At 36.5% G+C, this 15,277-nt stretch overlaps 1 protein-coding gene and 1 long non-coding RNA gene across 2 annotated transcripts; one reads left to right on the forward strand and one right to left on the reverse strand.

Annotated features, from left to right (window-relative positions):
• Positions 1–334: 334 nt before the first annotated feature.
• Positions 335–4,831, reverse strand: LOC146163651 (traB domain-containing protein-like). Its single transcript, XM_083382146.1, has 8 exons — positions 4,467–4,831; positions 3,115–3,290; positions 2,267–2,407; positions 2,033–2,151; positions 1,809–1,940; positions 1,396–1,565; positions 1,089–1,197; positions 335–1,000 (listed from the first exon to the last, which is right to left on the reverse strand). The coding sequence occupies exons 1-8, from the start codon at positions 4,618–4,620 to the stop codon at positions 856–858; spliced, it is 1,146 nt and encodes a 381-aa protein (XP_083238272.1). The 5' UTR covers positions 4,621–4,831; the 3' UTR covers positions 335–855.
• Positions 4,832–9,339: 4,508 nt separating this feature from the next.
• Positions 9,340–13,944, forward strand: LOC146163652 (uncharacterized). The gene is made up of 3 exons (XR_014494555.1): positions 9,340–9,434; positions 10,691–10,753; positions 13,040–13,944. It is a non-coding gene; the product is annotated as an uncharacterized LOC146163652 (long non-coding RNA).
• Positions 13,945–15,277: the final 1,333 nt, after the last annotated feature.

A 15,277-nucleotide genomic window follows, 5' to 3' on the forward strand; every position in this document is an offset into this window, starting at 1 on the left:
ACAAAATATTATGTTTGGGTAACTGATATCAATTGAAGGAAGAACTGTGAATAAGCAATTTCGTTAGGTAAAGTCAAAATTTGATAAAAATAAAGTCAAAACATTTTTTTTAGGTCACAATAAAAAAGGCCCTACTGATTAGTCTCCTTTTTTTCTTACGTTTAAACAAGCGCAATGTCTTCAACTCGGGAGTTTAATTAGGCTTTTTAAAAGATTTAAAGTGGGAACAAATATTTACATACTCCCACTTAACCCAATGGTTACAAATATAAACCACAGATGCATGTAATAATCAGAGATTTCTTACTACGCTCGATGTACACAACTAAAAACGTTCTGTTTGGTTAAAAACCTTCTTTATTTCTGTCAATTGGACACAACACAGTCCGAATTCTTTGCACTTCTAAAAATAGCGAAAGCTTCAGACAAATGGAACAGAAGCAAAACAAAGCGAAATAAAAGCGAATAGGTCGACACTTTAGCATAAAAAAAATATTTTCTGTTTGGAAACAGTGTGTTAAACAAAACTTTTCCTAAGTGGATATTTGGGAAAATGCGACCTTATAACCAGGTTGGTTATATAATGCATTTTTCGTTGGAGACTCACATTATGTCAACACACCTAATTTTCAACCAGCATACATATAAAAGTAAATAATCAAACAAAACCGATTAAAACTTATAATGAATATCTCCAGTTGACCCATTGTACCTTCCCAAAACTAGGCAGAACAATACGCCCAGCAGATAAACAGATAGAAATAAAAAACATACACAATTCTCATAAACAAATCCCGAAAAAACTGTTTCCAACAAGTGCAACACCGCAGTATTAAAAAAGCATAGTGAATGGCGTTATTTTACGGGCGTCCAAAAAGTTAGACGCTCATGGATACCAGTCCAGCAGGCAACGCTGTACAGGAAATAAATAGCTGCCGCCACAAGCGACCCTTTAAAGAAGTATTTCCCAAACTGTTTTACTCTTGAAGGTGGGGGAATTCTAAAGAAGAATTAAATACCAGTTAGTGGTCAAAGGTTTTTATATTTTAATCTTACACAGGATTTTTTTACATTGTAGTTTAACTTACATGCAAATTTCTTTCATCTGATCATCAGTTATTTCTTTGTCAAAATGGGCTTTTATTCCCGTTGTGTGACCGATTCCCACCACCCCAACAATGACAGGAGGTTGTGCTTCTACAAATAACAGCATAAAGCATATTGAATTTTTAATTAAAAAAAAGGTAAAACAAAAATGTAAATCTTCTAGTTTTTAAAGTGGGAATTTAAAAAGATTTTATAAAAGGTACAAATAAACACACCAAGCTAAATATTTTAAAAACAAAAAAACAGATTTGTTTGCTTGTTAATAGATGTAGATTTTCAATATCTTACCATCGTTAGGCAAGACGACAGGCATTTTCATTACTTTTTGCAGGTAGCCAGTAAGATAAATGTCCCGCTCATTTACAAGAGCTTTAGCCACATGGGGAAACTCTTCTACCATTTCATCCAGGAGTTGTTCAAATATGTCCCTCTCTTTCATTTTTTCAACTTCTTCTGGACTACAGTAATTAAATTCTTGTTGAAAACAATGTTATACACACAAACTTAAAATACTTTAATTAAGTCCCTAAAAATTAATTTTATTGAAATTTAACTTGAGCCACCAATGGAGTTGTGGGTTTCACAAGCTCATTCTGTTGTGGATTTAAAAGCGCATTGCCTTTCGCATTTATATTAAAGTAATTGTTAACTGCTGACAAATCAATTTATTGCTTTTTTTTATGCAGATGTATTACTTTTACCTGATAGGTTTTAACTCTTGCAGCATCATTAGACCAAATCGTAGTTTCTGCCATATGGAAAGTGCAGACAACATTCTTTGCAGTGTAATTTCTATAGGCCGATCACCTAAATAAAGTCTACAACCAGGTACCCTGGTGAAAAATGCAATATTGGTCATGAGCAAGAATGAAAGTGGTGATAATATTGGCTTCTTAGGATGACCTTTTTACATATTTTTTCTTACTTTTTCATTTCTTTTAAAGCTGTTCTAAACTCACTGCCAGGTGCCATGTCAAGTTGTTTTGTAATATGCGAAGACATCTGTAGCATCATGTATAAAACAAGACCAGAAAGAAATCCTTTCTGAAAGGCAAATTTGGACATTTAATTACATTACTCATTGTGAAAACGCATTACCATGAAATTCCACCTATTGCATTTTAATTCATGAAACTTATGCTATTCTATCAAATTATACCTGTTGAACACACTTCCTTAGTCTTTCCATCTTTCCCCCATCGCTCATGTTGGCCAATTGGTCCTCATCCATACTTAGTACTTGAATCCGTGACGAGCATAGTTCAATCACAACAGCATCAGGCTGCACCATTGATATAACCTAAGAAAATAAAGTCATTAATAGAAAACAAACTTTTTTTACGTAAAATGTCTAACAAATCTTAATAATATTCTGAATGCCTTCAAAAAGGCTGATATCTGTTTGCCTAATCCAGTGCTTCTCAACCTATGGGTCTCGGCCCAAAATGGGGATCGCTGTTTGATTTGGTTGGGTCACTGACTGCGGTATTTCGCATGTTTATACTAATTGAGATTGGTTCTGAACAAGATTTCTCAACTAAAAAAATTAAGGAAGCAATACAAATATATAATGTCTTTAACATAATTATTAAAATTCAAAATTCTTTGTGCTTTAATGCCTATTTTTGTTTGCTTACAAGAGGCTAGTTTTCAGTACGCTTACAAGAAAAAACAAATGGGTCAAAACTTAGTCGTCATACTTACGCTTAATATTTGGGATGCCTCGAAAAAGGTTGAGAAGCACTGGCCTAATCAGTCTTAGTACAACATCATATTATGACAACACTTTTGTATATTACCTAATGATGCTATTAATTACTTGGTGGTTCCTATTACATCCATGGCAGTAAATGAAAAAAATTAACTAATTACAGGTATAAGTTCAAACATGTTTTAAACAATACAATGAAACATATGTACACACGTATGAGTGTTAACAACCGAGATCTAGCCCTTCTGAAGCTGCTTTTTGACCAACGAATGTTTTAAACAATATTTTTTTCTGACCTTTGCCACATCTTCACAGCTCTCAGTACTAAAGTGTGCTGTTCCAACGAGATATATCTTCTCTCCAGTTGGCCCATCCAGAATCGTGACTGTTTTTGGGACCTCCCAGTCATCGTTTTTTTCTCTTAAATAGTTCCTTATTTGTGTAGTTTGTTTGAGCTGTCCCTGGTGCATTGCTGTTAAGTGAAATATTTTGAGGAAACTATATTTTAAATATTTATTTCTCTATCAATAAAAAAACAAATTATAAAAACAGGTAAAGTTATTTAGCTTTTGCCTCAGAATAAATGATTGAACCAATCATTCTAACAAAACAGCACACTAAAATATCTGGCGCTGATTTTGAATCCTACCACAACGCATATTACTTGGGTTAGGGTTGTTTAAGCATTATTATTAAATAATATTACTTGACCCAACCCAAATCAAAATAATGTTGGTTGATTTAATAACTGTTTGAATGCTGTGGTAGGATTCAAGACCAGCGCCAATAATATATATATTTTAGACAGGTTACAAGTACCTGTATTTGAGCAGAATCATTTATTTTTTCAAAATGTAACACCAAAACAGAGATTAATTAAAAAAAACAAGTTGCAGGGAATTGAGCAAGTTTACTACTGTCTCTTTTTTTGGTGTTTTGGAGCAGTGTTTCTTAAACAGGTGAATGGTTCACCCCAAGGTGAAACAATTTTTGCAGGGGTGAACCGTTAGAAATGGATGATAGCTTTGCAGTAAATTGACTACGAACCTGTTTTTTTTTGGTCTTTTTGTAATAGTGAAGTTGGTTTGCACTGAGTGTCTAAGTACAAAATTGTTGTGCTTTTGTAGCTTTATATTTCTGGACTCCTGACTGCATTCTATAATTTGTGGCCGCCAAAGATTTACGCCAAAATTTTTTTCGGTTAAAATCCTACACCAAAATAGGACAATATACGCCAAACATGACAATTAGTTTTGGTAAATTCACTAGTTATTCCACGCCAAAATCTTTATTCCATGCCAAATGACGTCACTGGCGTGGTTTTTGGCTAGCATTCCACGCCAAAGATCTCCGGCAGGAAGGCAGTGGAATGCAATCAGGTCTGGACTAGAGAAATTGTGAATTTGCAGTGGTAAAACTTAGCTTGAGTTGATTTTAACAAAAATCGAAACAATGTAAGTCATTTTGTGCTGTTATAGATAGGTGAGATAGTTTTATCATATCATGAAACAAGGATAAATGAAATCTGGAGATAGATGCTAGGGGTGAACGAAACTTAAAAAAGGTTTAGGAAAGCACTGTTTTAGAGTCTTTAGAGATACACAAACACAGCACGTAAAACTAAATATATGTTTGTAAATTAAGCTACCTTCTTGTTCTGGTGTCCATTCTTCCTCAGAGTGCCCGCTTCCATCGTCATCATCGTACATGTCGCTGTCCGAATCGCTTGGAACATCACCCAATCCTTCAAGTGTTTCAAACGGCTCGTCTTCGTTTTGCTGATTGTCCTTATTGTTTTCCATATTGTTCGCTAAAGTCGTCAAACGAAAAACAACCTTTAAATGAAGTTTAAAATTACAGATTTACTACGTTGCAGAACAAATTAGTAAACACTCATTATCAAAGCTTTCAATTCAGACGTAAAAGCAACAGCCATGCAGTGCATAACGGATTAATTACGTCATATTAATGCACTGATGCGATTAAAAAATTTTCACTTGCGGTCAAATTCGTGTTGAAGTAATTTTTCTTAACAAGCGAATATGACAGAAATAATTTATACCTACGATTTCCAAAAGTAAACCTTAGGCTTTCTATGTAAAACGAAAATTTAACACAACGCCTTTAGCGGCTGATGTAATTTCGTTTACCATCTGCTAGTATTACAATGAATACGTTAACCATATGTTAAAATGGGCTAACAACTAATGTGAATGCAAGATTTTAAGTTTCCGTTAATCATACAAATTTGGTTTTTGTGGCTAAACATTACATTTGTATCACTTTTATGAATTTAAACACATTTAGTATTTAGTATCGCAGTCCAGAATAATCAGACCGTTTATTCCGTTGGAAGGTCGGTAAATAGGGCATTCCGAAATGATGTGGTTAGCGGTGTGTTCCTCCGCGCCACATTCGCACGCCGCAGAAGAAACAAGGCCCCATTTATGCATGAATGATTTGAAGCGGCCGACCCAAGATCGCAATATTATTTTCGACTCACCATCGTAAATCTTAACAGTTACCGGCCATAGGCGTAGCCAGGGGGGCCACAGGGACCATACCCAACCCTCAAAAAAATTGTTTTGTAGGATTTATGATCAGTAGTAGCACAACCGTCGATCACACCTTCAATTGTCATGCACTGGTACGTCACAATGGATGTAGTTATTATACATATCTACAGTGTAAATCAGGGGTCGGCAACCTACGGCCCGCGTGTGAAAAAAATTCATTCGGACCGCCGCCTCCTTGATAAATTGAAACGAGTCCATTTCACATACTTTTTGACTATTTTAACTACGTAAGTGCTTCGCGCAAATGACCATTCTGCGCCGGTTTGTTTACGTTTTGACGCTGTCTTCTAAACTATTAGCTCTTTATTACCGTTGCGCTGTGGAAGGTTGCCAAGTGCGTCGCGAAAAAACGGAAAACGTTATTATTCCAAAATATTGGACATATACCATTTTATTTATTTTTTATTTTCGGCAATGTAATAAAAAACTTGCGAGAAATTTAAAAGAAATGCCCGGATACAAAAAAAAATCGCGCTCGCTTCGCTCGCCAGGTGCATTGACTTAAAAAGTTTAACAAACACTGAGCTATAAATTACCTTTAAATGTTATAGAGTTCCATCAAAGCAGTTTTATTACACTTTTCATTCGTTGCACGGATGACGACGTGTGAACTCTAATTTTAAACCAAACAAACGCTTTTTTTCGCGCTTTGCGTCAACACTTTACTGCCTCCTTAAATGTAATTAAACACGTTTTTAAGTGCAAAAACGATCCGAGGCCCGCCTGATTCACATTTATAACATTTTAATAACACAATTCTTAGTATACACTTTGTGCGGCCCGCAAAGACCTTTCTGAGTTTGGTTTTGGCCCGCGGCTAGAAAAAGGTTGCCGACCCCTGGTGTAAGTTATAGGCAACCTATATTACAATAAATATAGTTTAATATAAAACAGTGTTTGCTTCTACTTATGAATTTATTCGGCCTGCTGACGTTCTCAAATTTCATTTAATGCAAACCACAGTAAGAGTTTGACAGCCCTATCTAGGGGTCCATAGAGTTATCTGATTTCGACATGAACGAAAACGATTTTTTGCTTGTCGCTGCACGCGTACGTTTACCTGCGATCCTGAAATAAATTTTGCCCAAACTGCTTTGTTAAGGGCGAAAAAATACTTACAACCATATGCTCCCAGCACTGGCTGTAGACTTCGATTTTAGGTCGATCTAATGTGGGAACGCAATAAATATTTCATAATTTTCTTTCGCATAAAACCTGAAAGTTGCTCGCGTGTCGTTTAAACGGCATAGGCCTATACACTACGGTGGTACGTGTACCACAAGTTAAAATCATTGCGTTCTAACTTTTTTTAAACCCTTAACAGATTTCGGAGAGTCTGGAGTTATAACGTATTATATACCTATTGCACAACGCAATCGTCGTCAGGTGTCTGTTAAAAAGCAAAGCGTTTAGCGTTGATTGCGCTAACCTAGAAATATTCTATTTTTTTTAAAAAACGGCAGACAAATACAACAAATGTTTTTTAGCGATGTGCGGATATAAATAACGGTAGTAAAACATAAAAAGTTGAAAATCACTTTAAAACTAATGCTTTATATTTAAAACAAAATGCTTTATATTTTAAACAATGCTTTATATTTAAAGAATAATGAATGGACATATATACTTTTTAAACAGGGTCTAAAGCTTGATTTTTAATTTAAAAGCCTGATGCTTAAATTTCCAGTACTTGGCAATGTTCAACACATCATTTGCTATTTAATGGATGATCGCCATTATTTTCGTTCTCAAAATCTGCTATTTAATGGATGATCGTCACTATCAGCAATACATTCGCCTTTGGTTCTCTATTTTACGTTAAACGCAGATTTTGAAACGTTTACTCATGGCGATTTCCTTTAAATTGGCGAATGAAGCATAAACTAGCAGATAGTGTTTTTATAATGACAAAATATATATATATTTTTTTATAATGACATAAGATCTATATTTTTTAACGAAACAATGAACCAGACTTGAGAGGTAACGTGCGTGTCGACGTTTTATGAAAAAGATCTCTAATTCAAATTAAAAAGGCAATATTTTTTCGAAATATTTGTTTGCCCGGCGCTATAGTTTTTAAGCAAATGTGTGTTTTTAGGACAATGCTTGTCAATTAGGGGTTCATGTGCAGCTCAATCCAAGGTGCATGGTGTACAACAATTTGTATTTATGTAGTGCTGTGGGCTTCATTCTAAAGTGTACCGCCATGTGGCTTTTATTCGTTGTTTTGTTTTTGGCCTCCTAAATCAACAAAAACGAAATAAATGTGTCCTAATTTTAAATCCTAGATTTATAAACGAACCAAAATGAATCCTAATTTTAAATCCTAGATCAATAAAACGAACTAAAATGCATCCTAATAAAGAACGAGAAAAAATATATTCCACCCATTAAAATATATTGTCTCGTAATTTTTACACGTTACGTTAATCTTTAAAGAAAATGGCGTTTTTCGAACAACACGCTGACACACCCTTGGTCCCGTTTACATTCAAAGAAATACAGGTATCCGGGATCAAAAGCCGTTCATGTTCAGTTAGGCGAACATCCGTGCCTTTTTACTCGGTGAGCCTTTTATGACCCAACCACACACACACAGTCATACGTCGAAAGCGATCGATTTACAAAGCCGGAGGCTCTACTTCCCTTGCTTCGCCCATATCGAATTTCCGGTGTCTTATGTATTTCAATACAAATTAAACAGCAACCGTTTCGAAGTAACATTAGGCAGAAATTTGATTTAACGAAATGTTTTACGCCATGTCTTACACTTGAAACGTTATCAGTGAATGTAGGCTTTTTAGTTTATACGTACAAGTGTAAGCTTAATTCACTTTTTCTGACTCAAACAGATTTGGAGTAGGCGTAAACACAAAGTGCTTTGCGATTGCGACAGTTCAATAATGGGTGTTAAACATTAACTGGCCACCTACCATTCCACGCGCGCCGCAAGCATTTCCTTCATAGATTGTGCCGGGCAGTAGTTTCGCAAAGGCGAGTGAGGCAGGCGCAGTACAGCTCTTTCCGACAATAAAAGAAAGGCATGACAGTGCGTTTTTTATCCGTTGCTTGGAAGGGCCTTTGTGGCATTGTTGCTGTTTGAACTGACGCTATGTGTCGACCATAAACATAGTGCAGAGGCGCAATCGACGAATAATGTAAAGCTTTCGTTAATATTTGGAAGAGTAGTCAGTACAGGCAGCACTTTAGAAAGTAGCAAATTAAAGTTTGTCGCACAGTCGGCCGTATGGACTAGGATTTTTTGCCAGCAGGTCACTTAAGTCGACACCATTTCACGGTTTATGTAAAGCCCTAGTGCGTTGGACGACTTAACACAACAATTGGCACTCAACTTGCGATTAAGCTGGCTACGGTTGTCCGCCGAACGCGTGGCAAAAGCGCCTTAAGTTCGGCAGAATGTCTGAACGACTTTTTGCTTGTCATGGTGACTTTCGGCAGATTTTGATCGGTTTTGATTCTATCAGAGAATCGGATTTGCTTGTGCAGTTTCCACACGAGCCGCAATGTAACGCAAGTTGCAGTATCCATGACCTGAGCGAGAACGAACGTGCACTCGACAGTGCAACAGTTCAGCCATGCCCGACATGTTAGTCATCATGTGAGCTGCTCTGCAAACAGTTCGATGCGATACCATTACCAACCTATTAGCACACGTTATTACTGCGTCGACTGTTTGTGCGTTAATAAGTTATGACATATAGGTCGTAGGTGGATTGTGCGTTGTCATTGTAGTTCCTGCACTGTATAGTTAGCCTCACAACTAGATCGACAAAGGTATTAGACTGGAACAAGAGCTACGACTTGTGTTGGCGCCTCCGTCCATTTGAAAGGCAAACATCCGAAAGTCCTAAGTACAAGTTTGGTTTGCACTGAAGTGCACATTGAAAATTGTATGTTAATACGTCGAAATGTCTTTTTTGTAGATTTACTTTAAACGCTGTAAATAACTAAACATATTTTTACTGAGAGGAAAGGCGAAAAGGATCGAAACTACATGTGCTGACTGCTGATATCCGGTAAACCATAAGATTCTATTGTTATTGATTAATTTACTATAACTTTACTAAAACGCCTCTTAACAAGGGCTGGCATGACACGGCACATCAAGAAAAACTATTTATCGCGGGCCATTTACAAGCATCATTTGTATTGTAAGGTAAACACCAAAAACAACTGCATAGTGTTAACATTAGAAAGAAAGGAACCTTATTTTGTTAAGCTCATGCAATACATAACCTAACACATATCAAAATTCGACGTCATCTACAAAATAAAAAAAGCTATCATGTTATGGACCGCATTGAAAAATTGGCCGCATGTTGTGCAGGCCTGGTCTTGACAGAACTACAAGCTTACTGTTCATAGCCTATTGATGTAATATCCTTTACAAAAAAAGGGCAAAGAAGCATTAGTTTATTTGATCAATTACAGCAGTGGTTGTTAATATGCGGGTATAACTCCCTATAACGGTTAATTGGCCGTCAATGAGGCAATTTTAAAATAATTTAAAATATTATATTTAATCGCTAAAAGCGAACATTTTGTGATAGAGTTGTTTTTACCAAATCGGTATCATTACAAATACCATAAAGTAATTTGATCTGCATTGCCCTTCACAACAAGCAGTAGTAGACCTTTTGCCAAAAATAATAGCAACAATTTTAAAGTAAAGTTGAAAAGTCCGAAATTAGCCTACGTCGCCTGTTTTAGCATATCAGTAAAGCAGATAACGTAATATGGCAATTAAGGTTCGCTTAACACTTGTATTAGTCCTGTATGAGGCTAACACGATTTACCAAGTTGTTTAACACGCGCAGAATGACGTCTACATTTCAAACATGTTAGCAAAACACAGTAATAGTAATTTTCAATCACAGCTTCAGGTCATAGTGTGACCCGTCACCAAGTTTACGCGCGTCTTATTGGTTGCCGCTTACGCACCTCTGGTTTTATATTTTTGAGTCCGGCAATTTGACTCGTGCATAAGGCCAGCACATGAAATGCAATATCAAGTATTTCATTTGCCAAATATTACGTTATTTTCTTTGGGCTATATGGAATAAAGCATTGTGTAACAAGGGAGTACCAGAATTTAACTATACCAGTTTAAACATAAATTGTGGAAATTTTATTTTTAACTTTTTCGAAATAACTGATTTTCCTAAATGTAAATTAAACTTCGACAAAGCGGGATTTTACTTTTTGCCCGTAGAATTTTAAAGACGTTATTTTTCTACGAATAATAAGTAGTAACCAATCACTTTTGTTCCAGCCTGTGAGGCGATGTGGAAGGCTATCTGTTGCGTCGGAGAAAAGAAGGATAACCAAACGAAAAGTAAGTTGCTGTTTAACAGGCGTTTTCTATTGACACACTGGTAACAAAAACCAGTTGAAAAAGTAAATCTAATATATTTGCCTTTTAAACGTCATCGCATCGGTCGAACGAAACAATCTTATACGTATAATACGTATAAACAACTCTGTTCTTTACCGTCAGCATTAGTTAATTTATTTAATTTTATATTGGCGCGTTTTCTGTTCTTGTTTGTGACGTTTGATTTCTCGCGCGCAACTTCACTAATGTACAGCAATATATATTATTACGCTGGGTCCGTTGGACGTGCGATTACGCATTGGTAGTACCCCATCGCTAAATTTCGTCCTCTAAAGCATGTCAAGAGTTTTTTATGATAGATATCCGTGCGCACGTTCGCGAAAATTACTTTGATTAACGCAAGTCAAAATTAAATCTCATCAAGCCTTAATAAAATTCGAAGAAAAATACCATTTTTAAATCGTGACTCCTCATATTGCGAGATTTGCTATGTCACATCGAAACTGGGTGGCGTTTGGCTGCTTAAAATTCGTTGATTCATCCGCTATTCAACGATTTAAAAACAACCGCAATTGTATACCAGCAGCTGCGCAACGTCGACATTTGGTGTGACGCGTTATACATCCAGCTATATAAATACAGTCTGTTATATAAATACAGTCTGCGTTCAATGACTTCACTTGGTAAATTTCTCTTTAAATCATAAGCTGCAGTTGGTTAAGCTGTAGCTGGGTATTAAACTAGAATTGTTGTTACGACTTTTGTTCACATGTATGGAAATAAAAACAAGGTCGATACAAACTACTAATACCAATTTTTTTAAATGGATGCCTACATTAAAGCAAGTTCGAGTTTATTTCGAAAACAAAATCTGCCCAAATCAAAATGGAAAAATCAAACAATTTGGTTGCACATTTAATAAAAAAAAATAATAAAGACCAAACCAATAAAGTACAAAGCCTAAAAACTGAAAATTAGTTTGGTTTGATGCTATACGATAAATATATTTCACTCCTATGATCATCAGCAGTATCTTATTCAAAAAAATATATATAAAATAAGAACAAATAGATAGAATAATTCTATGTGAATAAGATACTGATGATGCCCATAGGAATAAAATATACTTTTTATATAACACCAAAGCAAACCGACTTTCGGTTTTCTAAGTGTTGTACTTAGTAAGTTAGTACAATATTTATCGCAGAAAAGTATAGAGGCCAACAATAAGTTTCAAAGCGATGTTAATTAAGAATGTGGAAAACGTAGAACATTAAAAGTTTCAATATAATTCACCAACAATACTCTAAATATAAATCTATTAAAAGCACCACTCTAAGCAAAGTTATATTGCGACGGTTATCCTAAATGCAATTTTGTAATTAGATTTGTGACTTGCCAATAGGGATGTCTGATATAATAGTATCGATAGTCGCACGATACTAGGGTGGTATCGGTGCCGATCCGATGCCAAATTGATTTTGGCTTGTCAGCCATGGTTTGCGATCAAACGCAAAGATCTCTACCCTGAAGGGTAAATTTATAAAAAAATAAATACCCTAATAACTGGATGTGGGTAAACTTCTTAAAGTTCAAGCAAGTTTTGTCTTTATAATTTACAATAAAAATCCCCTAGAACAGTGGTTCCCAAACTTTTTAAAAACAAATTCGCAGCGTTCCCCCAGTAATTTTAATTGCTCACGGTCCCTTAAAAATACACAAAATAGCACGTAGTTTTTAAAGGTATTAATGGGACTGATACACTTGCTTCTTTGCTATCAGCTCGGCTATGTAAACCTCTAACGAATCGCTTTATTTGAGTGAAGCAATTACGAACAGTTTTAAAACCATGACCGTATAGTCCACATTGCCTGCGCAGCAAGCTGTAAAAACGTAATTCTCATGAGCGCTACGCAACACTATGACGTCACCATGGACAATTCAACTTAAAGCGTGCAATAACCTGAATAAACAACTATAATAATAATCAACTTCGTTTGGTGAAGTAAGTTGACTGAAAATTTTATTGCACAAAAAATGTTCTTCTTCAGGAGCGTCGTGTTGAGTTTTCGTTAGGTGCTTTTCGGTCCCAGAAAATTGTCTCGCGGACCCCAGTTTGAGAACCACTGCCCTAGAACGTCTTGCCTATTATAGCATGGCGTTATTTAGTATCGGGTCGCATCGCGATACTTCTTGTCCAAAATATCGGGTATCGATATTCCTACTCGTCAAAACAGTCTTAATGTTGATATTTTTTTGTAAAATAACTCCTGTGATTTTTCGCAGATGTCCAACCAACGCGTACCAGCCTTCCGCCACCCTACGAGGAGAAGCCAACTATCGTAGTGGCCGCTCCCTCCTACCCCCGCAACATGAAGGCACAGGAGCCGAGGCACAGAGCCGGCGGGTGAGGCTAAGTTCGCCTTCTGATGCTCCAGTCAGTCGGCGAATTCCAGCCAAGCTTGTTTGCGTTTTCGCGGAAAAGGCGCAAAACACAAGATTTTACATATGACTTCACAACTGTACAAGTTATTAAATTATGCCAAAGCTTTGTTTCTTGGTTTGCTCTGTATAGGCGTCGAAACCTTCCCCGACCCATAACTTCCTTTAACTTCTGAAACGTATTGAAATCAAATGTGTCTTGTGTTTTGCGCTGTTTCTGTTTTTGTACTGGTACAAGGAGCTATGGAAGCCGAAAGTAGCAGCCGCTAATGAAACAGGAGCCTTAAAGCCTCGCCCTAGGAATGGGCTCCTGTGGACGACTTGGCTGTTGCTGGGTTCTGCATTGTTCCTTGTGTTTTTCTATGTCACTTCTTCAAACAGCAAGCGAGTTGTTGCGTTTTTGGCGGCAAGTTTTCTTATTTTTTGTTTTGCTTTGCGCTTAGACCTACTTTGCGGTTGCCCGAGGTTATTGAATTTTGGATGCAGTGCTCGTCGTTTTGCAATTTCTTCTCTAATAGCGTCAAGTACATTCTTTTGCTGTATGTAAGGATGTATTATGGAAAAGACATGCTTACTGTCGCAATTCAGGGATTTTTTTTAAGTTATAACTACTTGAAACAAATCGGTGCCCCTGCACATAAATATTCCTTTAAAACTTTGTCGAAAGCTTTTTGTGTTCTGACAGTTAAATCTCACCTGTTTTAGTATGTCGACTGTTTTATGCTGACAATAAATGTTACTGTGTGTCATTGTTTACTTTAATTACGGGATAGGATATCGAGTGTTTGAAACGTCCCCCAAAATTCATGGCCGAAAAGAAGGAGATATGTAAAAGCATATACACAACAAAACAAAAAACATTTATGTTTTGTTCAGCTAGGCCAGTGCTTTCTAACTGTTGCGCCATGGAAGGTTGCCAGGTGCGTCGCGAGCAAAAAAACATATTTTACTATATAAAATACATATATTGTTTTACTTTTCTATTCGTCTTATCTGGTTGATTCTATTCGTCTAATCTGATCGAGGTGCTCCGTCACGTTTTAAAATGCCTCTAGATGCGCCTTGAAGTAAGAAAGGTTAAGAAACACTGGGCTAGGCTATTAGCTATATTGGATTCCATGATTCCATATATTTGGTTTCTTGTGTCTAAAAGAGTGTAATTCAGTTCGATAACTGAATTTCGATTTTTGGAATCCTGGGTAAAAGCCTATATATGTTTTGCTCAAGCAAGCCTCCTGGTAAATTCGGGATCAAGGCGGTTTGGTGCATCGATTTTAAGAGCAGCATTGTCAAGCAATCCTTCAGTTCCTCTTATCGACGTTTGCACGCACACGTACTTCGAGTGTAGAAAACGAAATCGATGTAGGAAACACAAAAACTGAAGCAATTTCCTATACAAACCGAATCCGTAATTTATCTAAATCGCTACTTTAACAGTACGGTAATAAACTTATTTAAATAGCCACTTAAGTAAAAATCGTCAAATTTCCGCCTTATACAATGACCTATCTAGGCTATACTGCTATAACCGTAACATGCCGTGATTCGTTATTGTTAATTAATAAAAAAAAATTATCAGATGTTTCTTTTTTCCGTTTGCATCTGTTTAATGAACTCCCGCGATTTGTGTGAAGTGTATACGCATAAATGAAGCAATTCGCTAAGAGTACATCATTTCCTTTATCAGAAATCAGCTAAAGTCATGGCTTAGAAGCAGGGGCGCCCGCAGAAAATTTTCCAGGGGGGGGCAATCAGGAACGTAACCAGAAAATCAAAAAAGGTGTCCTGAATTTTCAACTTAGGGCATTCCCCTATTTTTCCGCCTGATGTTAGTGACAGTATGACGTCATAGAATGGTGATTGCAAGACGTGATAGAAAAAAAACAGAAACAGTCAAATACGTCCAGCAAAAGCGAAACCACAGTCTGCAATCGTTAACTTCAGGCAAAAAAACAAACCAAGACCTTAAAATATGTGTGTTTAATTGTGGTAGAATCATACATAATTTAACTATCAGCAGCGCAGTTTTCCAGTTCCATGAACGGAACTAGCGCTGAATTAGAAGCAAGCCTTTCACCACGC

The sequence above is a fragment of the Ascidiella aspersa genome, chromosome 2 (genome assembly GCF_963924565.1).
Source record: "Ascidiella aspersa chromosome 2, kaAscAspe10.2, whole genome shotgun sequence".
Taxonomy (NCBI): Eukaryota; Metazoa; Chordata; class Ascidiacea; order Phlebobranchia; family Ascidiidae; genus Ascidiella; species Ascidiella aspersa.

Coding starts and splice junctions, on each gene's coding strand:
- LOC146163651 (XM_083382146.1), bottom strand. CDS start 4,620: ATGGAAAACAATAAGGACAATCAGCAAAACGAAGACGAGCCGTTTGAA. Junction 1,198..1,395: donor TGTCGTCTTGCCTAACGATG/GTAAGATATTGA, acceptor TGTTATTTGTAG/AAGCACAACCTCCTGTCATT. Junction 1,001..1,088: donor CAGATGAAAGAAATTTGCAT/GTAAGTTAAACT, acceptor ATTCTTCTTTAG/AATTCCCCCACCTTCAAGAG.